The sequence below is a fragment of the Myodes glareolus genome, chromosome 6, assembly GCF_982192425.1.
Source record: "Myodes glareolus chromosome 6, mMyoGla1.1, whole genome shotgun sequence".
Taxonomy (NCBI): Eukaryota; Metazoa; Chordata; class Mammalia; order Rodentia; family Cricetidae; genus Myodes; species Myodes glareolus.
In genome coordinates this window covers 3,244,349-3,268,475 of record NC_142031.1, presented here as the reverse complement: position 1 = coordinate 3,268,475, position 24,127 = coordinate 3,244,349, and the positions used below count along the sequence as shown (strand labels likewise).

Here is a 24,127-nt window from a genome sequence, read left to right as displayed (position 1 = left end):
TTCTGATGGCACTGAAAGTGTGGGGTGGGGGTGAGGACCGAGGAAGAGGATGCGGGCACAGCGGGACATGTGATTTGACCACCCTTAGGCCCAGAGCTGCGGTTGCTATTGTGTCAAGGTCTTCACAGTGATGCAGGCCCTGCTGTCAATCTTACTCTTTGTGCCTCCACCCCATTCTGTTTCCTCTGGAGGAGGGGTGGACCCACTCCGCTCTATCCACTGTGAATAACGGAACTGTCTGGGGAAGGTGTGGTCTCCAGCAGAGCGACCAAGAGTGCCCCTCAAGCAGGAGGAAGGGCTTCAGGACCCTGGCTGAAATGCTTTGCATGCTGGATCCTCCCTGAGAAGCGTTTTTTTCTTTTTTTGGGAAAACTTCAGCTTCTTAACATCAACCTCCCCGCTCCCCCAATTCTCTTCTCTGTTTCTCCGGAAGGGAAGAGACAAAATATCCGGAACACTTTGGAACACCCCAGAACACACTGTGAACGGCTGTTCTAGTTAACTGGGGCACGCCTGTTCTAGTTAACTGGAGCTCGCTCTTGCTTTCATGTGCTTCTTTTGAGTAGATCTTCCGGTAGGTTCTTGGAGTTCGAACCTACAGATGTTCAAGGCTGGGAGTGAAGAGCCCTGCCCCGCCTCTGGGAGAGACTCGGGTGCAGAGGTGGCTGTGTCTGGCCCTTTGTGGAGAGCCTCTAGAGAACCAAGCAGTGTAAGGTAGAGTCAGTAAGAAAGCTCCTCTAACTGGGAGTGACAGGCAGGCTCCCAAGCCCGGGGGAGCAGCGGGCTCGCCAAGGAGGCTGGGTCACAAGTTCCCTGTTACCCTGGGTCCAGGCTGGTATTGAGCAAAAGGATCAGTGTCAGCTTATGGCTTTCAATAGACCACGTGGCTCGGTGCTAAGGTCCAAGATGAGGAAAAAGCAAAGTCGCCAAGAGTAGGACTCATCCCAGGGGCAAATGCACTAATCCACTCCCCAAATGGCTCCTAATCCCTGCTTAGCACAGAGCTTATAAAAATGCTGCTTCCCTCCCAGGGGACTGGTTAGGTAAGAAAATGGACAGAAAGGCCACTCTGAGCCTGTGCTCCAATGTCTGTGAACTGGGGTTAGGGCCTGTTAGCAGTGGGATAGTCCGGGAGCCTGTGCTGGCTTGTACTGTAACTAATCAGAACCATGCTTCAAGAAGTCACCAACTCCCGTCCCCATGTGGATTGATGAAGGCTTCACCTGCAGAAGCTCAGAGGGACCCTGGAGACACACAAGAATTATGTAGGAACCCAGGTAGTGCCCTGGTCTGGAAGAATAAGGACAGTGCCAGCCAAGACACAAACCAAGTGCGACCCCGCCACGCTGTGGCTCTGAAATGCCCCCAAAGGCTCACGTTCTGAATTCACCTCCAGCCTATGGCATGATTCCAAAGGCTGAAGAGCCTTTAGGAAGTGTGGCCTGGCTGGCAAAAGGTCTCTAGAGGCAGTTTATACTGTCCTGGTTCCAGAGTGTACCCATGTCCTGGCTGCTCCTCCAGAGTGTCCCCTCCTCAGTGGATGGCGCTCTCCCAAACCATGAACAAAATAAACCTCTCCATTAAAGCCGTTTCTGTCCAGTGTTCGGTCAGTGCAGTAAGGAAAGCAGCGCATACCTCAAAGAACCACGAACAGAGAAGCATGTGCACACACAAGTTTGTTGATGCACCACTCAAAATAGTCAGAGACAGCACAGACGGATGTCCACCAAGGAAGGCCCATATAAAACAGCATTCAGAGAGGCCATAGGCTGTCATGGACACTCCATCCCTGATTCTTGTTAGTAGTGTGACTGACTCTCAGAAACACCATGCCATGAAAGAAACCAGACAGCAAAGGTCGTCGAAGATTTATATAAAATGCCCAGACTTAGCCAATCCACAGGAAGCAGTTGAGCTGAACTGTCACCAGGAGGACAGGCAATGACCGCTCAAGGGTGCAGAGCTGCCTGTGGGGTGGCAGAAAAGGTTTAGAACTGGAGAGTACGGATCACTGGGGATGAGCTAAACGTCACTGGGGTGCACTCTGTAAATATGGCAGAAACTGGCAGTTGGTTGAGTTTGAGTTCTTCCCATTAATTTAGCTGAGTTTCCATTCTTTTTGGCTAAATCCAAGTCCCTCTTTATGACTCTGAGTCCTTTCTGGAAACCCAAACATGCCTGTTGCCGTGGACATAAATCCTACCTAGTGTGACTCAGGGTTCTGGCGTTCCTACCTAGGATGACCTGGAACAGTAGAAGGGGCAGTGGGATGATGGAAGAGGCAGGCATGAACCCCCATTTCCTGTAACCCTAGAGACTGCATGAACACCACTCCCTCACAACATACATGAGAGTTACAAAGGGACCTAGCCAGGGCAGGCTCGGCCCCTTGGGCCTCAGGCCTGTGCTCAGGGCCTGCAGGAGCCCTCGGTCCCCTGGCTAGGCTGTGGTGGATGGACCCAAGTCAGGTGTTAGGTGAACTCATTTGGTGTCTTCAGGGACTGCTCTGCTGATTCTGCAAGATCTCAGAGAATTGCTTAGCCTGTTCCGCCTCAGTTTACCCATCTGTGAAGTAAGGTTAATGATATTCCCTGACCTCAACAGACTGTTGAGAGAGTCTGTTAATTAAAGTATTTGAACTGCTGGGTGGCTGCAAACGGAGAGGGCAGGTGTAGAGGTGCTAGTGATTTTCAAATTCATTGGTGCATCACAACCCACACCCTTCATGGCATCACACACTGAGACATAGACACAGACACACACACCAATGCACACACCAACACACATACATACAGACACACACACCAACACACCACATCCACACAGACACACACACCAACACACCACATACACACAGACACACACACACCAACACACCACATACACACAGACACACACACACCAACACACCACAGATACACAGACATACACACACCAACACACCACAGACACACAATCAACACACATACCAACATACCACACACACACAAGATACACATACATCAAGACACACACACCAAGAAATACACAACCACAAATACACCAACACACACCATACACACACCATGACACATACATACCAACAAACACCACACACACACACGCATGCATGCAGACTCATGCATGTAACACTCCTAGACACAGAAACACACTCTTCCACGTTGCTCCTTCCACTTGCTGTCTTGAGAACAAGACCTTTAGCCTCACTACGGTACAGGATCCGCCCCACAAAGAGACAGTGGAAGCTGCAAGACCATTTCCACTAGAAACTTCCATTGACTCCTACTGGTGGGCCCCCACCTCACATCTCAGGAGCTCAGCCCCAAATCCGTGCGCACAAGCTTTAGCATGATGACCAGCTGAATTCATGATGGTGGGTTGGTGGCATCCCTGAGAGGGATGGGTGATGAATGGGTGCTCAGGGTCCAGGCACTGTCTAAGGGTGGAAGATGCAGTTGGGGACCAGAGTGGGAGGCAGCAGGGCTGGCTGAGCTGGGGCTCCGATAGCATCCTGAGACTCTGGATGAGAGGGGATGGCAGGAGTCTAGCCAGACTGCTGTCTTCTGGATTCCAAGGTCTCCTCCAAGATTCTCCCAATGTCCCTCTGGGTTCGGAATGTCCTCCTGTCACCAGGCTTAACCACAGGACACTGGGCTCTACACTCAGCTCCCATGGAGTGTCCTTCCTGTGATCTATCTCTCCTCCTCCATGAACATAGAAGTCAAGAGTGTTTCTCCAGAATGTTCCATTGCTCCAAGCTGGAGGAACAGAGACGGAGCATTGGGTGCTGCCTCTGAAGTCCCTCCCACCAGTCCTTGGGGGACAGAGGAACCTGTTTCCCCTCCCAGAACTCATGCTTCACCTTGGGGGAACTAAGGAAGGTCAGGATCAGTGAGCCCCCTGAAACGCCCCCCCCCAAGTAAGCAGAAATAAGAATCTCTCTCCACCTATCTTCTTCTCCCTCCTCCCCTTCTGCTCCCTCTGTCTGAAACCTCTCCTTTCTCTCTTCTTTCTCCCCTCCTCCTCCAGCCCTCCTGAGCTTCTCTCACAAGACTCCATTAGACGTTTCTTCTCCTCACTGTTCCAAGGCAGGGTCCTGCTTCATCCTGTCCCACCTGCCCTGACCCCAGCCTTCGCATCTCCTGAACTTCTGGGAACGGGTCTAGATTGTCTCTTCCAGTCCTCACATGCCATGCGGCACATACAAGACAGCTCCCCAACCCTACCTAGCCAGAGCCACAGGCTGCCTGGCCTGCAGCTCACCCACCGTCGTACATGCTCAGCTCTGGCCTGCTTCCCTATCTGCCTGACCTGTTACCTTGTGGAGAGACTCAGACATGGCGAAACAGTATTGAACGGGAAGAGTGAAGCCCTCAGCAGGGGCTTTAAGGGACCTCCTGGATGGGATCTAATTCAGCCAGCCCACCAGCCCAGGCCAGGCGCTGGGAACCAGGCAAAGGCCCAGGAAGCCTGTGGGCACAAGGCCACAGCACCAGGGACCTAATGGGGCCATTCCATCATCCGTTGCTGGAGTTCTGAAATAGTGTCGCAAAAATAAACAAGTTTGCTCTCTCTCTTCATGTAATTGGCTCCCTAAAGAATTAGCTTCATCCCACAGCAGGAAGCACAGCCTAGAACTTTCTCTTCAGAGAACAGGGGGCAGGGACCGAGCACGGGCTGGAGACAGGACCATCAGCATCCATGTAACAAAGTCTTCTGAGAGAGCTTGGCTCTCAGTGATTCTGAAGCAGAGTCTCCTCAAAGGTTGCCTCCAAACTGGGGGACGTCCTTTGCACGCACAGAGACCTGCCTGGAAACTGACTCTAAAATATTCACTCAAAGATAAGCAGCTGTGGGGCTGGAGGGACGGCTCCGTGGTTGTGAGCACAGACTGCTTTTGGAGAAGACCTAGGTTCAGTGCCCACCAGTCACGTGGTCAGTCACAGCTGTCAGTGACCCCAGTACCATTGACTCCAACTACCCTCTTCTGATTTCCACAGGTACCAGGCAAGCATGTGGTATACATACATACATACATATATACATACACACATACATACATGCATGAATGTATTCAAAATACTCATATGCACACAATAAACAAATATCTTTTTAGAAATTTAAGTTAAAAAGCATACCCAGTTGTGAAGCTGGAGAGAAGTCTCAGTGGCTCAGAGCACTGGGTGCTCTTGCCGGGGACTCAGGCTTTGATCCCCAGCAGCCGTTATGGCAGCTCACAACCCTCTGCAACTCCCACTCTAGGGGAAGCAATGCCATCTTCTGGCCTTTGCAGTACGACACACAGACACACAGACACACACACACACTCACACACACACACACACACACGGCACACAGACACACAGACACACACACACACACACACACACACTCTCTCTCTCACACACACACACACACACACACACGGCACACAGACACACAGACACACACACACACACACTCTCTCTCACACACACACACACACACGGCACACAGACACACAGCGAGGAGAAACACCCATACTCACGAAAAGGCTGTTTAAGATGTCGAGGGAGCTCACTTGGTGAAGCGCTTGTCTGGCTGGTCCAGGACTCTGGCCCCAGCACTACGTACACTAGGTGTGGTGGTGTATTCCTATAGTCCTAGCGCTCAGACGTAAGGCAGAGGAATCAGAAGTTCAAGACCACCCTCAGCTACACATTAGGTTAGAGGCTAATAAATAAAATCCAGAGTCTCCTGCAAGTCATCACTCTGGTGAAAGGTGCTATGTGGAGCACACGATGGGGCACCGGCTGCTGACCAAGGTGAGTGGAGCCATCCCGATATTCCAACAGCAGCAACTTAGAGCCAAGAGGAAGGTCACCAGAAAGAGGGACCTGGAAACTGAGGCAGACCTAGCTGACTCAGCCCATCTATAGAAGCACCCATTCTACCCTTGGGTTGCTTCTGACCTGGATGGGAGGACATTCCTTCCAAACCCACCCCACCGCAGTCCCAGGAAGGCATGGTCAAGCACATGGAAGAGCTTGTAGGGCCTTCTTTTCTCTTGGCTACACAGAGAAGCTGGTCCTCACATCAGGTCTGGCTGGGGATATGGGCCACCTTTGTGACCACAAGAGTTATCCCCTGCCAACTGTCTTTCTTATGAGGCTCAATAGGCCCATCTTTTCACCTCTACATCCAGGGCGTCCATGTGCATTTGGCATGGAACTCACAGGAAGTTACCCCTGGATGCTGGGCTGCCAACCCCAATGGCTGAACATTATGTCCTATAAACACAGTCAAATTCAACAAGGAGTCTGTTAGTGTGGAAAGAGAAGATGTCACAGAAGAGAGCATGGACCAGAACCTGCTGCCTGGCACTCAGCCCCATCCTGGGACCTCCCCGGTTTTCCCTGGAAAAGGAAGTAATTAAAGTGCCTCAGGGCAGCAACGCCACTGGGAAGAGAAGCAGGGATTGGAGTTGAGGACCGAAGATGTGGCTGCTTAGCTCGGTGCTCACACTCGCTAGCAGGACCCACAGATGTCACTGGGTAGAGCATTGGCTCAGAACTGTAGTGGACACACTCCGCATGGTCCTCCCAGGGAGACCAAAGTGCTCAAGTCATACCCTTTGCACCCTATCCCCCCCACACCAGTGACCGACGGCCAACAGCCCGTTTCCCTCTTAGCCCACAGAACTCAGAGTCCTGCTTAGCATGGAGCTGAGGATGAGGGAGTCAGGGGCACTGAACTAGGTTTGCACAGAGGAACTCAGAGTCCTGCTCAGCATGGAGTTGAGGTGAGGGAGTCAGGGGCACTGACCCAGGTTTGCACAGAGGGCCAAGTCCGGGAAGGCCACTGCAGCCTGCACTTTTGGCACCCCACATCCCCAGAAGGAGGTGAATGGTGCCCAGGGGACTGGTCTGTCCTGCCAGGAAGGTGACTGCCAGCTTCAACTTCCCTTTCATGACATCAGGTCCCCTTAGCTCCTGGCTCCCAAAGGGACAATCCACAGACAGAAACGGGGCAGAGCAGAGGTCTGTGCTTTCCCAGGACTTTCCTGGAGCTTGACTGTGCTCTTTTGGCTCCGTGCACCTAACTAATGACCCTGGCTACGGGATGTTCCATAGGACAGATGGCCCCAGAGGTTCTCAGAATGATCTACATTATTTCTTAATTCCCACAGACCATGCACCCTCATTCACAGGGAGGAACACATTGGACCCCTATGGGATCCTGATGGCGCCTTTCCAACTCCAAGCATTGCACTGGCCAGGAGCCCTTCTTCTAAAGAGCTAAACTGTCCCAGTCCACAGTGTTTCTGTAGCAAGGAGAATGGAAAATTCTGTTCTTGACTAAGGACGTCAACACACAGCACTGTGGAGGCACACAGAGGACACATAATGGATGCTTCTGGAAGGAGAAACAAACAACTAGACAATAGTCTCTGTAGGGAACATGTCTCCTCAGAGACCAGGAAGGAGCAAACTCCAGCCCGGAGTGAGCACCAGACAGCTGGCCGTGCATTTCCCGTCAGTCTGAGCACACACCAGGAGCTTCCTGGGAGGCTGTGGTATCTGCATCTGCTGTGACAAAATGGGATGTAGGGAGACAGCTCAGTGGCTAGGGCACTTGCCACACAAGCGACAGGACCAGAGTTTGGAAACCAGGAATGCACGCAGCAGTAGGCACAGCAGTGAGCACCTGCCATCCTGGCACACCTGTGCAGAGATGGGTGACCACAACAGCAGAATCCCTGGCTAGCAGCCAGCCAGCCTGGTGCACGGCGGTAAGCAAGAGATTCTGATTCAAGCAACAAGAAAGATACAAACCAACGCCTGATGTTATTCTCTAACCTCTGCAGACAACAATGGTGCAGGGGAGTGTGTGTGTGTGTGTGTGTGTGTGTGTGTGTGTGTGTGTGTGTGTGGTGTGTGTGTGTTGAAATAGAACAATGGCGACAATGGAGGCAAAGCCAACGTGGGCAATGATCTCACATGCATGCCTATGAACATGCAATAGACACACACTGTGGCATGTCCAGGAAAGTGAAACACTACTCAATAATAAAAAAGGTGTGAAAGCAACACACTTACACGCGGGCAAACCCCGAGACCTGGAGGCTGGACAAAGCAAACCAGATGTAAAATCACACAAGGAGGACTCCACATGCAGGGTATCTCAGGACAGCGGAATTGTGGGAGGTTGTCAGGGAGGACCCAAAATCCAGATTCTCCAGGCATAGTGAGAGGGAGCATGCTAGGGCTCAACTTGTGCTACACAAGGCTGCCGTGGAGACAGGAGCTCAGTTCAGTGAGCTGACAAGATCTGTGAACGGTTAAGTTAGGGGTTTCACGCAGTGAGTGCAGACACACAGACGCTGGGAATGGCTGGTCAGCCTTCCCACCCGTGTGGGGAGTGCAAAGCTCACAGCTTGAAGCTCTCCTGAAAACTCTCTATGTAACATACACCATATCACAGGTAAGTGCACCCTCCTGAGAGACCTCCAGGATGTGGTGATAAGTATTTCTGTTTACTAAACAAAGATCAGACATCAATGCCTATGTCATAGAAATGTACACAGTCACATATCAACATACACATGCATGCATGATGCACACACAACTCAGAAAAATGCAAAATAATCTCCCATTCTGAGAACATTTTCCCAAACCCTGTGGGTGCCAGAAAGTTGTGATTTTAGAGTCAACTGTACATGGGGCTAAACCCACGGTTACTGACTTGAATTTGTCATGATGGCCGAGACCTCCTGATTATTTATTTGTTCATTCATTCATTCATTCATTTTCTTCTTTTCTCCCTAATGGCTAATAAGCAACCTAAGAAAGGGAATGAGAAACAAATTTTACATAAAACACAAAAGCTACAGGGCACTGTGGAAAGAGGAACAGTGAACCTCGGAGTTCTTGAAACCTGGGTTTGAACCCAAGCCCTTCCACTCTCTGGCTGTGTGACATTAGGCCAGTGAATCTGCCTCTCTCTGCTTCATTTCCTTCCAGGACAGGAATGAGGGCAGCCATTCCCGTTTTGCATGAGGAAGGACTAAGAAGAGGCAGATGAAGTATCTGGCGCACTGAAGTGGGGCACAAAACTTTAGTGCAGAAGGCGGAGACGTTGTATTGGCCCCAGCACCTTAGGAGGTGTAGATGAGGTCACTTGGCCTACAGCCAAGTCGCATCCACCACGTTTCTGATTTCAATCAGCTTGTGCTGGTTGGTGGACTCCCTGGCCCCCGCCCCAGTTCTTTCATATTAAAAGCAAACTGTGAGGAGGGGGGCCACCCTGGCCTCTGACTCAGCCTACCTACTGCTAGTCTCACTAAACCAGAAAGAAGACGCCAGTTGTTTTCAGATCTAACTTCAAATCCCCGAGTCTGGTCTCAGAACAGCGGAGCCAATGTAGGGTGGTAGGACTGACCCCAAAATGGCTGCTCTATTTTCGGAGCTGACCTGGTTTACGTAAGGATCTGGACAGCTCGTCTGATCCTGTAATTACGTGGCAGGTCACTCGTTACCTCCGCTGGCAGTAGATCTCAGAGCCGTCAAGGCTGTGTGCTCCTGCCCCATCTACACGTAGAGCCCTGAGGCAGTCACACACAGGGCCCACTTCATGGCTCACGTCTACAGCCAGCTTTGTAAAGGAACGTCCCCCACCCCCAAGTCAGCGCCGCCACGGTACCCAGATGCGTCCTCGAGGAGCCCAGCGCGCAGGCGCACACCTCCACCAGGTGCCAGCCTCCCACACGTGAGTAAACGGGCGTCAGCTTGCTTTCCTTAATTAAATGCTCGCTTTTAAGTTTGTCGTACATTCACAGCCGTGGTCACACGGAGCGTGGTGACCTCCTTTGCACCCGTTACTCAGTTCTCCCTCACTGTGACATCATGAGAGACTACAATCTGGTAAATAATACAACCAGGTTATTGACGCTGACAGAGGTGAATCCCGCCTGCCGTCACCTCCAAGGCCCCTCCATCTGCCCTTCAGGACAACCTCTCTGCGCCCTCTCTGCCCCCAGAAACCAAGACTCCAGGCCCCACTCCTAAGGCTTTGTCAGGATCTGGCCTTGAACTCCCACTCCATACATCCTTCTGGAAGGGCTCCCCCAGGGTCACTCCCTGGAAACCCTGCAGGCTGCTGAGTATAACCGTAAATTTGCCCCATTCTGCATGCGGGTGTGCCTGTGGGTATAGCTGGTGACCCACTGGAAGCCTTGCCTGAAGCTACAGACCGCTTCAGAAGCTGAAGGCTTCTCTCCTGCCCGTGTGAAGAAAAGTGAGGCTCCATGCACGACAAGTGCAGGTGTCTAACTTCGGAAGACCCTGCCAAGATCGTCTCAGCACAGCCATGACATTTTACCTCCCACCCAGGCTGCAGGAGTGGCCCAGTTTCTCCACCTCCCTGCCAGCGTTTGATGGAACCAACTCTGTTTTATCCCGGCCATTCTGATGGGCGGGCAGTGTGTCCTGCTGGGGTTTCCATGTGTATTTTCCTCACGGCTCCCATGTGAATTATCTTGGGCTTTGGGGGTTCCAGAAACATGTTTGCCATGTGCAGGCCCTCTGCCTGTTTTCACCAGTGTGGCTCTAAGTTCAAGGGCTCTTTCCGTGTTAAGAAGAGCAACCCTGGATAAATACCACCTCCCACTTTGTGCCTTGAGCTTTCACACGGACTTTAAAACCTTGTGTATGTGTGTTTGCATGTGTGTGCACACATGTATATAGGTGTGCAAGCACATACACAAACATGTAAACACATGGAGGCCAGAAGTCTACATCGGTGTCTTCGTCAACCCTTCCCTATCTTATTTTTTGAAGCAGATTCTCTCATTAGACCTGGAGTTTGCTGGTTGGCTGAGTTTGATGTTCAGGGAACTCTAGGAATCCTTCTGCCTCTGTTTCTCAATGCACCACATATACGGGTTATACTCACACCCCTAGATTTTTACATGAGTTCTGAGGATCCAAGCTCGGGTCCTCCAGTCACACGGTGAGGACTTTACCTCCCGGACCAGCTCTTTAGCACCCAAACTTTAAAATTCTGATAAAGTTTAATATATTATATTTTTCCTTGCGTAGGTCATGTTTCCAATGTCAAGTCTAAAGACACTCCTAGAAGCATTTGTTTCCTTACCATTTACTGCTGTGCATTTGACACCTAATTCTGTAGACTGTTTTGAGCATATCTGTTCCTAGGGTGTGAGAATTGAGGTTCATTCTTCTTTTGCGGCCCTGGTGTGTGGTGGAACCAGCCCCATTTGGGGAGATGCAACCATCCTGCCACTGAATCTGAATCTTTGCCAAAAAGCCATCCAGGTGTGGGCTTGGGCTCCACTCCTGAGTCTGTTCTATATCCCTGACGAGCATGTCTCCAAATTCAGAGACACCACCATTGTGGTACAAAGAATCTTACCACCGTGATCATACAAAGAACCTTAACACCGTTGTCGTACAATGAATCTTACCATCAGGCAGCCTCTGGGTGCATATGGAAACTTCACCCTCACAACACACACATTTTGTTGTTGAGCTTTGGATGAGGCCTGTGTTCAGGAAGGTCCATCAACCTGAAAAGAACTAATATCATCTGATTCATGGGCATGGTATGTCTCTCCACCCACTCACGGTTTTGTCAACATCTTTGACTGGAATGCTATCGTTGTTGGCACACAGAGTCAACAGTCTATTTCTTTTCTAGATAAATCCACCATTGTTTCCTCCTGAGCCCCTGGAATGTATCCCCAGGGTGTCTCATAAGTGTGGCTGTCATTCCACGGGTGCTATTGGCAAGTGATGGTCCCTTGAGTGTCGGGGAGGGCAAAGATGTTAGGTCACTGAGGGTGTACACTGGAAGAGGGCAGATATTAAGACCCCGGGCCATCCCAGGTACCACAAGGTGGGCAGTTTCTGCTGCCACATTCACTCAAAGCAACAGACAGAGTCGTGGTGTTTCAGAAACTATGAAGCTATGAGCTAAAATAAGTCTTCCATTCTTCCAGGATGATTTGCCATTTGCCCAAGGAAACGGAAGCTGATAGCACAGTCTTCGAGGTAGCTTTGGCTGTCAATTTGACATAGCCCAGAATTCTATGTGGGAACCCCATCCAAGTAGCATGTGAGTGTGTCTCTGGGGCATTTTCCTGATTGGTAATTGATGTCAGACGACTCTAAGGCACTACACACATAGTGTCATCCACAGGCAGGAGAGCCAGCCAGTCTGTAGTATTCCACCAGGGTTTCCGGTTCAAACCCTCCTTCAGTCCCTGCCCTAAGTGCCCTCAGTGCTGAACTGCAGCCTGAAAATGAAATCAATCCCTTCCCCGAAGTTGCTTTGGGCCATGGTGTTCATCAAAGCAAGAGAAAACAAATCGAAACATTGTTTCATGCTTCATTCTCCACAGGTTTGTTACCACTAGCTAGAAAGACAATTGGCTTCTGTATGTTTGTCTTGTTTTCTGTGACCTGTGTCTTCTGTGGCATCAGTGATGACCACACACATTGTTCACTTGTCCCCAGCCTCAGGAGAAATGAAGTCAGTTTCTTCCCCCAGTTTAAAGAAGGTTAGTCACAGGTCAATACAGACGTCCAAGGTCAAGCTAAGTGAAAAAAACAAAACCTTCTCCTGTTCTGAGAGCTGGCATGAGAATAGGCTGAATTTTACCGAGTTCATTTTCTGGATCCATTGAGATAGTTGCGCGTTTTTTTTTCTTTTGCTTTTGAATACAGCAGACTGTCCCGTGTGACAGTCAGATATCAAACCTTCCTTGCAGGCGCAGAACACCCACCCCTCACTCCTTTGGTGGACTTTAAAAAAAAAAACATACTGCTGACTTCTATTTACTAATATCTCACTGGGATTATTTTGTGGGAAGAGTCAGCTCAGTAGTTAATTGTCCTTGCTGCTCTTGCAGAGGACCCTAAATCAGTTTCCAGCACCCACAAGGCAACTCGCAAACATCGCTAACTCCAGTTCCAGTGGATCTGGTGCCACCCTCTGGCCTCCTTGGGTACTGCATGTGTGTGAAGCACTTAGAAGCACACACACAAAAAAAGAAAAACCACTCCTACACATAAATGCCTTTAAAAAGAATATTTTGTGCATCTTCATGGATATTATTAGTCTGTAGGGATGTGTGCATATGAGAGAGAGAGAGAGAGAGAGATTTGTTAGATCTAAAATTGTTTCATAAAATGAATTAAAAACATTCATTTCTAAACAGCTTTTTACTGAGCCTGGGCTGCCTCTGCTGGGACCACGGGCCCTGCTCTAGCATACGCTTTTTCTAAATCAGACGTTGCTGAAAACAGCATGAAAATGGCCTCCACAGCCCAAGTGGCTCAGCAGTCAATACCAAACCCTTCTCCTCCAGAGACCCTCTGCTCCCACAGCTCTATGAATCTGGGAGCCTCCTGCCTTCTTTGATGGAATCTAGCTACAGCAGAGGGAGCCTGTGTGTCAGTGGAAAGAGACCATAGTCTTGAACCTGGTCATGCAAAGCCATGTGAGTTGTTCCTCTGCAACTTTCAAGTTTCACAAATTTGAATTTAGGGGTCTTCAGAGGAAGCTTCCCTGCTAACTAAGCCGGTCAAGGCAAAATAGTTGAAGCCACATTCAGTGTTACTTATCAGAACTCAGGGTCCTGTCTGGTTTAGACATAACTTAAAACTGCAGATGTGTTCCGTGACCCGAATTCTTTAATTGAATACTTGAAGAGAGGAGGCCACTAGTGACCCCTGCGGGTTAGCCTGGTCTTTGGTATTCTGACACCACGGTATTTTCTTTTCCGCTCATCTCATTATGCAAGTTAAGCTCCACCTCCCAGAAGCTAGGCCTGGTAATCTGCCTATGGCCAGAAGTAAGCCCATCATGCTCCCTGGAGATCCTTGGCTCCGTCAGCAGCAGCCAGGCTGCAACCATAGCTTATGCCACAGCATCTCATTCAGACTTCATCCTAGGACCACTCAAGTCTCCTTCTTTGGTGGGAAGGATCTGAAAGCTGGTGCTTCTCTCAATGAGGGAGCCACTAAGGACAAATGCTCCGATATACGCTGATCTCCAAACCCCAACACACACATACACACACCACAGACACACATGCACACACATATACACACGTGTGCACGCACACACACACACCACAGACGCACATGCACACGTATATACACACATGCTCGCACAGACGTACATGCACATATACACACATGCTCGCACACATACACACACCACACATTATACACACATGTGCATGCACACACATACACACCAGACACACATGCACACACATATTCACACGTGTGCACGCACACACACATACCACAGATGCACGTGCACACACATACACATGCACACATACACACCATAGACGCAATGCACACACATACACACACAAGCATAAACATGCACACATGCAACGTTCATATGCACGCGCACATACACAAGCACACACAAACACACTGTTTTGGTGCAATGTTTCTCTTCCACGAAGCCCCAGGCAGCATCTTTATTGGGTGCCAAGTGTAGGGACAGAGTAAGGTGAGCCCATGCAGCTTACAGCCCTCTGGGGGCAGTCTGGAATGCCTGGTCTCATCTTGTGTTGTACACATAACTTCAGCAGACACATGATCCACCCTGGTGCTGTCTGATGTCTCCCACAGGCCAGCGTGGCCTTTCCTGGGTAACCTATGCCCTCATATGCTGCTTTTACCCCCAGGCATTCCCTATCCTGACTTCAAATGCTGGAGAGGCACCTGGGGGTCCAGTCGACTCAGCTGGGTCAGAGGATCCCCTCTCTGGACTGCAGGCCTCTGAGGGCCACAGAATCACCCCCACCTCCATGGGATTTAGGAACAGCCTCACCATTCACAGACCTCTGTGCTTAAGAAGCTGTAGCCAGAACTGACTGCAGAGCCTACACTGACTCAGCTCTGTCCTAGGGACAGGCTTGAGGCCAGAGGGGACAGACTTTGAGATAATTGGTTCCCTCCTGCCTGTGTCTCTGTAGAAAATATGTTCAGTGAGCCAACGTTCATCATAATGGCCGATGGTCTCAGGTGGTCACTGAGTCCTTGAATTGGGCATTTGTGTCCTAGGAAGGACAGAGACAACTCCCTTGAGATTTGTACAAGTCACAAACTAAAAATTTATTTTATTTTATTTTATTTTTTTGGTTCTTTTGAGACAAGGTTTCTCTGTAGCTTTGGTGTTTGTCCTGGAACTAGCTCTTGTAGACCAGGCTGGCCTCGAACTCACAGCCGCCTGCCTCTGACTCCTGAGTGTTGGGATTAAAGGTGTGCACCACCACGACCTGGCCTCAAACCGAGATTTTATGTTGACCCAGGATGGCACAATGCTATTTGTCTAAATTAAACAAAATGGATTCTGAGGCTTCCAGCTGTTTTAATGAGGCCAACAGAAATTTCAACATCTCTGTTCAGTCCATGTTCCTTGTGTCCTAGCCCTCTGAAGAGTGCCCTCATTGGTCAGCAACACCTCTGAGGGTGGGACTACTGTGCGGGGTTTGGGAAAGCACCTATGGTTACCTGGTTTCTTTGCACACATCAGGAATAATATACTCATGAGTGGGGTTGTCAGCTGAGGGCAGAGATGGGTACTGCTCCTGCAGGAGGCACTGAGAGCAGCAGGCAAGCCTCATCCAGGTACAATATGGTTCTACTACACATGCTTGGCACAGCAAGCAGGCACCTCCTCAGGGGTGTGCACTGACCACAGCTCATTAACTAATTTCTTCCACCTCTTACACACACACACACACACACACACACGCACACACACACACACACACACACGCTGACCACAGACCCATCTTCAGCATGAGCTCTACCACACAAGAATCTACCATCCTAAAAGGTAGGAAAACATCGGCACAAGACGCAGACATGGGGAGACTGTGGCACCTGCAGACTGTAAAGTCAGACACGCCTTTTCCCACCTTGCCCCTCAGGGCTCTCCCCTTCTCATTCAGTGGCACCTTTTGCCCCAGACAGACACCACCCCCATGCTCTCTTCCACCCACAAGCACCCTTCCTCCCAAATAGTTCAAAGTCTGATACTGTCTCTCGTTCTGAGCTGATAATGACTGGAAGAGCCGGAAGGGAATGTTTTGTCAAGCATGTCTGTATTCTAATTGTGGGGGAAAAAAATCTTCAAGCCAAAGAAGTGCATCTCTGATGGTAAAAATCCAACGACGTGATTCACCCTCAATAAGCCAGGCTGAAGAGGCGCTATCTATTTGGAGCAGGAGGACGTCTAAGCCTAAGGCTGGAAACTCTCTCTCTCTCCTGGATTTCGGTAGAGATCCAGGGAGAAGCACAAAAAGTGGGACTTGATAAAATAGGGGCACTGTGCCATGCTGACACATTTAAGCTTGGACAGGCATTTCCTGTGCATCTTACCGCTTGCCCGGCGATCTTCCCGGGGAGCAATGAGGAATGAGGCACACTGTAAGCCCATGGACCCTGGGCATCCCATCCAGCACAACCCGGGATGCTCAGTGCATCCTGAGCCTCTTGACATGACACGGCACTACCTCCCTCCACACTGTGTCTGGTCCCCCAGCAAGGCACATATTCTCGCCCCTGTTGCTGTCCCAACCCAGAGGCCATCCCAGCAGGACTAAGGAGTGGAGGCAACACTCCAAGAGAGCAGACAGTCAGACTCAGGGACTGTGACCAAGCAACTGCTCAGAAGAGGGAGGGGAGCCAGCGGGTGCAGACCCTGCCCCTCTTAGGCCAGTCCTAGAGGGAAATTGTGACAAGGAGCAGACCCAGAACACCATCAAGCCAAGCAGGGAAGGGCAGAGGTGACATAAACATCATGATGGCAGGAATCACAGAAGCCGGTGAATGCCAGCTCTGCCCCGACTTTTCCATGGGATGAAAGGGACACCTGAACCCAGAGGGATAAGAGGGACAAGAGGGAAGGGGCGTAAGGGAACACGGGAGATGTGACTCTTACAAGTGACAATGTCAGACGCTGTCCTTCATTCTGGTGAAGAATTTTGGGGATCCCACAGACCCATGGTGGATTTGTGGCTCCCTCCATCATCCTTGGAAGTTTTTGCAGAGAGAGGATGGATGGACCAGCATAGCCTTCTAGCCACCTCCCTGCACCTACCTGTCCTACATAACCCAGGCCATCTGCCCACAGCTCAGTAGCTACCACACGGCCCTACCAGAAAAGGGGGACTGTCCTGAGCTTCCCAGGACTGTCCTGGTAAGCCCCCGTGGCTTACCATGAAGAAGCACTCCACACTCCTGGGTGATGATGATGGCTGGGCTACCGCCCTGATGAGGGTCCTCAGCAACTAGGAGGATCCCTATAGCTAATCTGACCCTCTCCCTGATATGCATGGAAATTGGAGGGGGGGAGACCTAGGGGCCACTCGAGGAGCTTGGACCCTGACAGGGGCACACTCCGGCCTGACTCTATTCCAAGCCGTTTAGCTGAGTCTATCTGAGTTACATAACCAAGCTCCCCGCTAGCCCTTCATGAGTCACCAGCCCCTTTAAATTCCTGGAAGGGGTCTCAGAGGAGGAACAAGCCTGGTTTGCGCTCGACCGCTCTAGACCCACCAGCCCCCAGCCTGCCTCCCCTTCTCGGTCTGCCAGGCAGGAGGCAAGCAAAACCCTCTCCAGCCAGACTTCAAACGCAGGAATCTAGATCAGGGATATATTTGGCTTTCTCAGCTAATCTTTACATCAATTTGGTCTCTACTGACTTGTAACCCTTTGAAGCAAACCTAGCAACGGTGTATTAAAACCATGTGACTCCCACGTAACCCCCAGAGAAAAGCCCCAGGCTCAGGAGACCCACAGCTCGGGGTTCCAAATCTATAGGCTCTTTAAGAACCCAGGTTTCCACGGCATGCTCGGGGCAACGTCTGACAAACATCCTGCCTTTGTCAGGGTCAGAGAAGACACTGAGGCTGTGAGGCTGGGTGGGAGGCAGCTAGGCCCCATGGGGTCCCAGCTAGGAGGACGCCAGCACACAGAGGGATAAGCAGGCTGTCCCGTCTCTAGGGACCAGAGGTAGACATCTCAGAGAGGTGTAGAGCTGCTTGTGTGCTCTGCTCCTTTCCCCAAGGCACAGAAGAGAAGGGAGGAATCAGTAAATGAATAGAGACGGACAGGGAAGGGGGTGCCTACTACCAACTCCTCCACTTGGCCCAAGAATGAGAGGGAGGGGTGGGGTGTGCTGGTGTTGCTGGAAACCCTCCGCTACCTCCTAAATTTATCATTTATTTATTCCAGCATTATTATCCAGAGGAGTGTCATGGCCTCTGACCCGAGTTGCCGTCCAGTTAGCAGCAGCAGCTGTAAACGAGAGTGAGCCAGCATTCACCCTGCGCCCAGTGTTTGCGGACAGAGCATTGACTCCATCCACTAAAGCCTGGCTGCGCAGCCCCAGCTGCTGGGGGACTTTGTGCTGGGGCTGGTGACAGCCAGCCCTGTGGATCTCTGCCGGGAAGCCCAGACACAACACAGCACACACTGGGAGGGCTTGAGAAAACTGTGAATCGCGTTCTGAACGTGTACTAGGGGACCTTCCTCACAGAAAGGATGCCGAAAGTTCAGGCTTGGGAGTCGGGAATGCCTGTTAGGAACAAGGCTTGAGCAGGGTTGAGTCTGTGACTGTATGCCTAGTCCTGAACACAACCCAGCAAACGTTGTGGGTGCTTGCTCCCAGCTACTCCACACAACTCCATGAGGTCAGTCTCCTCAGGTCACAGCCCCACCAGAGGCAACCAGACACCAGGGCCAGATCTGGGGATTTGGGCTGCCTGCTGAGTAAGCCAACCCTCTGAGCTGCTCTGGGACCCGACAGCCCAGCAAGCCCCGAGTCTCCTTTAAGGACTGCCTTCCTCTGGACCCAAGAAAGCAGAGATACAAATAACCAACAAATAAAGACATAAAAGCAGAAAAATCCAACTCCATCTGCTTCTGCCTCCTAAAGCATCAAGGCTCCGTGTACAGTTTGGCTTCATCACAGAAGTAACCAACCCTGGCTCTGGGTGGGAGCTAGGAAGCCCCTCCCTCGGCTTGCAGGGAACCACCTTTTCCCAGGCAGAAGGAAGGCTGCCTTCTGCCACCTCGGCCCAACCAGGCTCCAAGCTTGGCAGCAAGATGTCCAGTGCTCACCCAGGGAGCAGCGGGAAGCAGTCAGCAAGAGATGAAGAGCTGCAGAGCCCAAGAGCAAACTCCTGGGCTCAGGCTCCCTGGGCCTGCCCACAGGGAAACAAAATCACCCTACTCCCCTGCTGTGAACACTTGCCGAGAGGTAGCAGCCTGGGGTGGGGGGTCAGGTGGCGGCATGCATGTGTATAAAATCTTACATGATAACATGTAAGGGACCCTAAAAGGTCAAACTTCAAAATTTCCAACAGAGGCGTTTCTGAAAACCTGGCTTGGCAATTGTTGTTCTAGCTGTTTTTAAGTGAATTTTGAGCCCCAGAGGAGGTTTCTTTGCTGGTGTTTGTTCTCTTTCCCTTATCAAAATGTACTAACCTTTCAATCTAACAACTTGTGCAGCTAAGTTGCCACCAGCAAGCAAGTGACAGACTGAAGCTCCCGAAGCAGCTAGGAACTCGAGCTGCCTCTGGGCAGGGAGGGGATCCACTGGGTTGCCCTCGAGACTCTGGGATCTAAGGGAGCACTGGACAGTCCGGACCAGAAGGGCGGGCGGGCAGGCAGACAGACAGACGGACTGGGCACCTAGATGGGGGTCAAGAGCTGTTCTTTTTTCCTTTGGTCCACACCCCAAAACTGCGGGGGCCTAAACCTTCTTTCACCACAGCCCAATGATGGACTGAGGCTCAGACAGCGCCCCACACTCAGCCGATCAGCTTGACGATTAACCTCTTAAAGCCCACAGTGCAGACAAACCCAGCCACCAGGAAAAGGAACGCCAGCAATGACGCGTGACAGTCCTCACTAGATGATGCCGGCCAGCATCTATTCCCAGGCACTAAATCCACTCATAAATCAAGGACAGCGAGAAAACACTCGCATGCCAGTCTCCTTCAGACTTCTCAAAATCAGGTCGCACACATGTTCCTCCCTCCTTTGGCCCCACTTTCTCCCCAGCTTCGTGCTGGTGGGGGTTGCTGAGGCAGCCTGCTCCAGCAGCCACCAACCCCTTGTACGCTCAACACGGGAGCGCAGTGCATCCCAGTGGACAAACACTAGAAGCGCAAGTAGCCTTTCTCGGCTTCCATCTGCGTCGTTTCAGCCTAAGTCCCATCCCCGACCCAAGCGCACCAGCTCTGGCCAGAGACCCCTTTCATGAGGGTAAGGGTGGTAGGCACTGCACTCTGCAAAAGGAGCAACTAACGTCTTGGGGACCCCTTGGCCGCCCAGCTCAGATCCAGAGAAGCCAAAGCGATTCAGTGGGTGGGCAAAGTTTTCAGAAGGGTCTTTCTAGCCGGCCCCATAACCGCGCTGGGCTTGAGTTCCCGGCTGGCCCTAACGTCCCAGACATAGACAAGCCCTGTGTGCCTGTGTGTCTGTGGAAGGTACTTGGAGGGGGGCTGCCTGTTATTGCTCCCCAGAATCCAAGCTCTCCAGACTCAGCTGTCCGCCAGCTGCGTGCGACCTTCTGCCAGGAGGTCACCCCCAAAGCAGTTGGGTCAGCAGCTGAGCTCTTACTACACTCCTGTTCAGGGCCCCCAGTGTCCGGAGGAACAGACAGAACGGCTGGCGGAGCCGTTGTGGGGTTTTGGGTTTCTCCAACTCCTTGGCAAAGCTAGCTCTGGAAGGGAAGGCTGGTGGTTCTCTCCGGCGGCTCCGGCGTCAGCCTCGGCCCCCGAGACCGCCGCGCCCAACGGCCCGCAACTCGCGCCGGGCTCCCGAGAGAAGGCACGCCGGGGCCACGGGCCAGGACACTGCGCTGCTGGCGTCCCGAGCCGCGAACCGCGGGCGCGCCTAGCTTCCAGGTCACTGGGGCAAGCGACCCCAGACTCGAAGAGCTCCCTGCCTGGCCGCAGGAATCAGCGGCGGGCGGCAGCGCTGCGCGGCTTCGGGTGCACCACGCGGGCCGCCTCGGGGAGGCGAGAAGCGGTGCCTTCGTTTGCAACAGTGAGCAGCAGCCCAGCCCAGCACCCACGCACCCCCACGCACTCTGCATCCTGACGGGTCGCTCACCTGAGTCCTAAAAGCTGTTGGATCCACATGGTCACGTTTCGGGGAACCGAGCCTCAGACCTTGCTTGCCCCGGCCATCTGCGCGGCGCCCGCGCCCGCTCGCTCCCGTCCCGTGGCGCCGCTCTCCGGCTTCGGGCCGCCGCCGCCGCCCGCCGCCCGCCGGCCGCGGGGCGCACAGCGAGTCAGAGCACGGCCGCACGGGGCTCCATGCCGGCCGGCGCGCCGCCGCCGAGGGGGCGCATGGCTCAGGCGGGCCGGCCCGCGGGGGTGCACATCCTCCCGCCGGGTGTCGGAGCGCGGGGCCCCCTCCTCAGGTCACACGGCGCGGGCAGCGGCAAAGCGGACGCTCTCTGGAGCTGTCACCGGCCGCGAGGGTCCGAGGAGCGCGGCTTCGCCCTCCGGGGCGGCAGGCAACGAAGCCGGTGGCGCGGCGCACCGTTCAAGGACCTGTGAGGCTGTGATCGGCGTGGCTGGGGGTTTTAGAGGATCACCCCTCTGGCCCACGCGGGTCGCCTCCACGCGCCGCCAGATCAGGGCTGGGGGGATCCGTCCCGGGTTCCGCCACCGATCAAGTTGCAGGAGAGCTTCGTCTGAGCGCTCGCTCTGCAGACGGCCGCGGCCGGGAGGCTGGCAGGAGGCGGGCAGGGGAGGCGCGGGGCGAGGGCGCGTGGAGCGCGGGGCGTGGGGACGCGCGGCGGCGGCGCCGCGCGGAGGAGGCGCGCGGGGATCCCGGGCCCCGCCGCCCGCGCCCACCGCGCCCTCCGCAGAGCCGCCCGCGCCGCTTGGCCGCCTCCCTCTGCGCGTCTGCCTCCGGGCGCTTGCCCCCGCCTCCGCGAGCGGGTCCCAACTCCGCCCGCCCGGCCGGGCTCACGTCACCCTCCTTCCCCGCCCCTCAACCTGGAGTCTGAGCCCCCAACCCGGCCGGCAAGCTCTGCTCTCCAGCCCACCTCTCTGGAGCTGGACTGGCGACCTGGGCTCTGAGTGGCCTGGGCGGCGCCGGAGACAGGATTCTGGCCCGCCCCTTCCCCATCCCTAGCCGCGTCCCGGTCTCCACCTTGGGAAAGGCTCGAAAGAGGCCGCAGGCTCCGATTGGACCGCCGGGCGCCGCCGGATGGTGTTGCCACGGTAACCGGATGGTATGCGAAGCAGTTAAGAGGTTCGGACCTGGTTCTAAGTACGCCCAGTGGACGCGGAGGGCAGATTTGGGGAGGGGACGTTCTCTTGGGGCTCCGGGAGACAGGGCTGCGCGAAAAGTTTCCTCCAGCGGAGCTGCAAGGTGCTGGTGCTGCCAGAGACTGTGGGAGGCTGGGGAGGGTCTTTCGCAGGGGAGTCCTCCCCACTGCCTGGGTCTGGCCTCCGTCCAGGCAGATGAAGTTTCAGCGTTCGGTTGGAGCGTGTTTCTGCCCGGTTATTTAGTCTCCAACCCAGTGTCCTCCTTCCTGGTTTTATGGCAACTGCTGCCTTCTCAGAGCCAGAGAGTTCGGAACCTGGGTCTCCCAGGCTCTCAGAAATCTTGTTCACTCCCGACCCATCACTTCCCCTGTGCCTTACCTTGTTAGTCGTATCTGCATGGCTGGTTAGTGAAAGACAGGCACTCTGAGGTCTGCTTCCTCAGAAGTGACATGGACGAGGCAGAGTCTCCCATGGAGGCTAGAGCTGCTGGGTCCCTGGGGAACTGTCGGGCAAAGCCCAACTTTGAACTCCACACACAGAGGGGGAGAAGTGCAAAGACAAGGAAGGGCCTTAGAAATGAGCTGCAGCCAGCAGCCTTCCTGCATGGACTTGAGAGCCAAACCCAGGAGGGTAAAAAGATGTGAGACCGGACTTCTCAGAGTCTTGTGTGTAGTGGCTTCAGCCCAGTTCTGGCCCCCTAGGAGAGGGTGGGGCCTCCCTAGGAGGGTTACCGATGGAGGAGGAGCCAAGAGAGTCTGGCTGGGACTCTCAGTGAGCCCCAGGCAGGCCCTTCCCCCATCCTCCAGCCCAAGGTTTTACACAGCCAGAGATTGCTTCCCACCCAGGTTGAAGAGGACAGAAGTGGTTCTGTTTTCCCTGAGCCTGGACGTGGGTACCGGGTGTCACTGTCTTGGGGTCCTGGGTGTATTATGCAACCTCTCTGACTCTTGGCCTTCTCCTCTTCAAGACCCATTTTCTGTCGCTTCCCTCTGGAGGTTTTAATCAGAACTAAATGACTTGGCCAGGCACACGTGCAACTGTGTTTCTAGCAGTGTGCCAGTCTGTGGTCCAGAGACACCCAAGTGACTCAGCACTTTGTCTGGCCACTTCTGGGTCATCTTCCCTCGGAGCCCTGGTCCTGATGGACTGTGAGGAGATGATCTTAGGAAGCCAGGAGGCAGGGAGGTCCTAGGAGAGCAAGCTGGACCCAGTTGCCAGCTAGGAAGCAGATGCCTGCACTGCTGCCACCTAGCGGGAGAAGCCAGAGTGCTTCAAGGGAGGACCTTCCAGCAGCCTGAGGAATCCTTCCGGTGGCATCTTAACAGCCTGGTAACCAGGTGGCAGGGGGGTGGGGTGGGGGTGGGGCTCTGACCTGGTTTCTTCTACAGACCCTTCCCAGTCTTACAAGCTCCACTGCCCTCTTCGAATGTGGTAGGTACATTCCAATTAAGCTTATGATATTATTGAAATGCATTCTCAATGACGAACGAATCAAAGTTGGGATGAAGCTAGATGGAAGAGCTTGTGCTTAGTCAGAACGAGACCACAGGTTCAGTCCCCAACACGTGCAGAGAAACCGATGAATGAAGCCAGCGTGCGATTTAACAATGTATGTTCTTGTTGACACACTAAACAAGCAACTAGCAAATGCCAATAAAACTGACAGCCAGACACACCCGGAGATACTTACATCCTCGGTTGCCTACAAAATGCCTGTGGCTTCTGTCTGATGTCACTGGCACCACTCAGCCTTCAGTCAGCCACCTACAGTCGTGACTCAAGGAAATACTCAACGTC

The 24,127-nt window shown here is 53.0% G+C and overlaps 1 protein-coding gene across 1 annotated transcript in view; it reads right to left on the bottom strand.

Moving 5' to 3' along the window:
* Ajap1 (adherens junctions associated protein 1) overlaps positions 1-21,814 on the bottom strand; it is a 112,302-nt gene extending 90,488 nt beyond the window's left edge. Inside the window, exon 1 of the mRNA XM_085690163.2 lies at positions 21,159-21,814. Within this exon, the coding sequence (XP_085546289.2) occupies positions 21,159-21,187 (29 nt within the window). The 5' untranslated portion in view covers positions 21,188-21,814. The remainder of the gene's footprint in view (positions 1-21,158) is intronic.
* Positions 21,815-24,127: the final 2,313 nt, after the last annotated feature.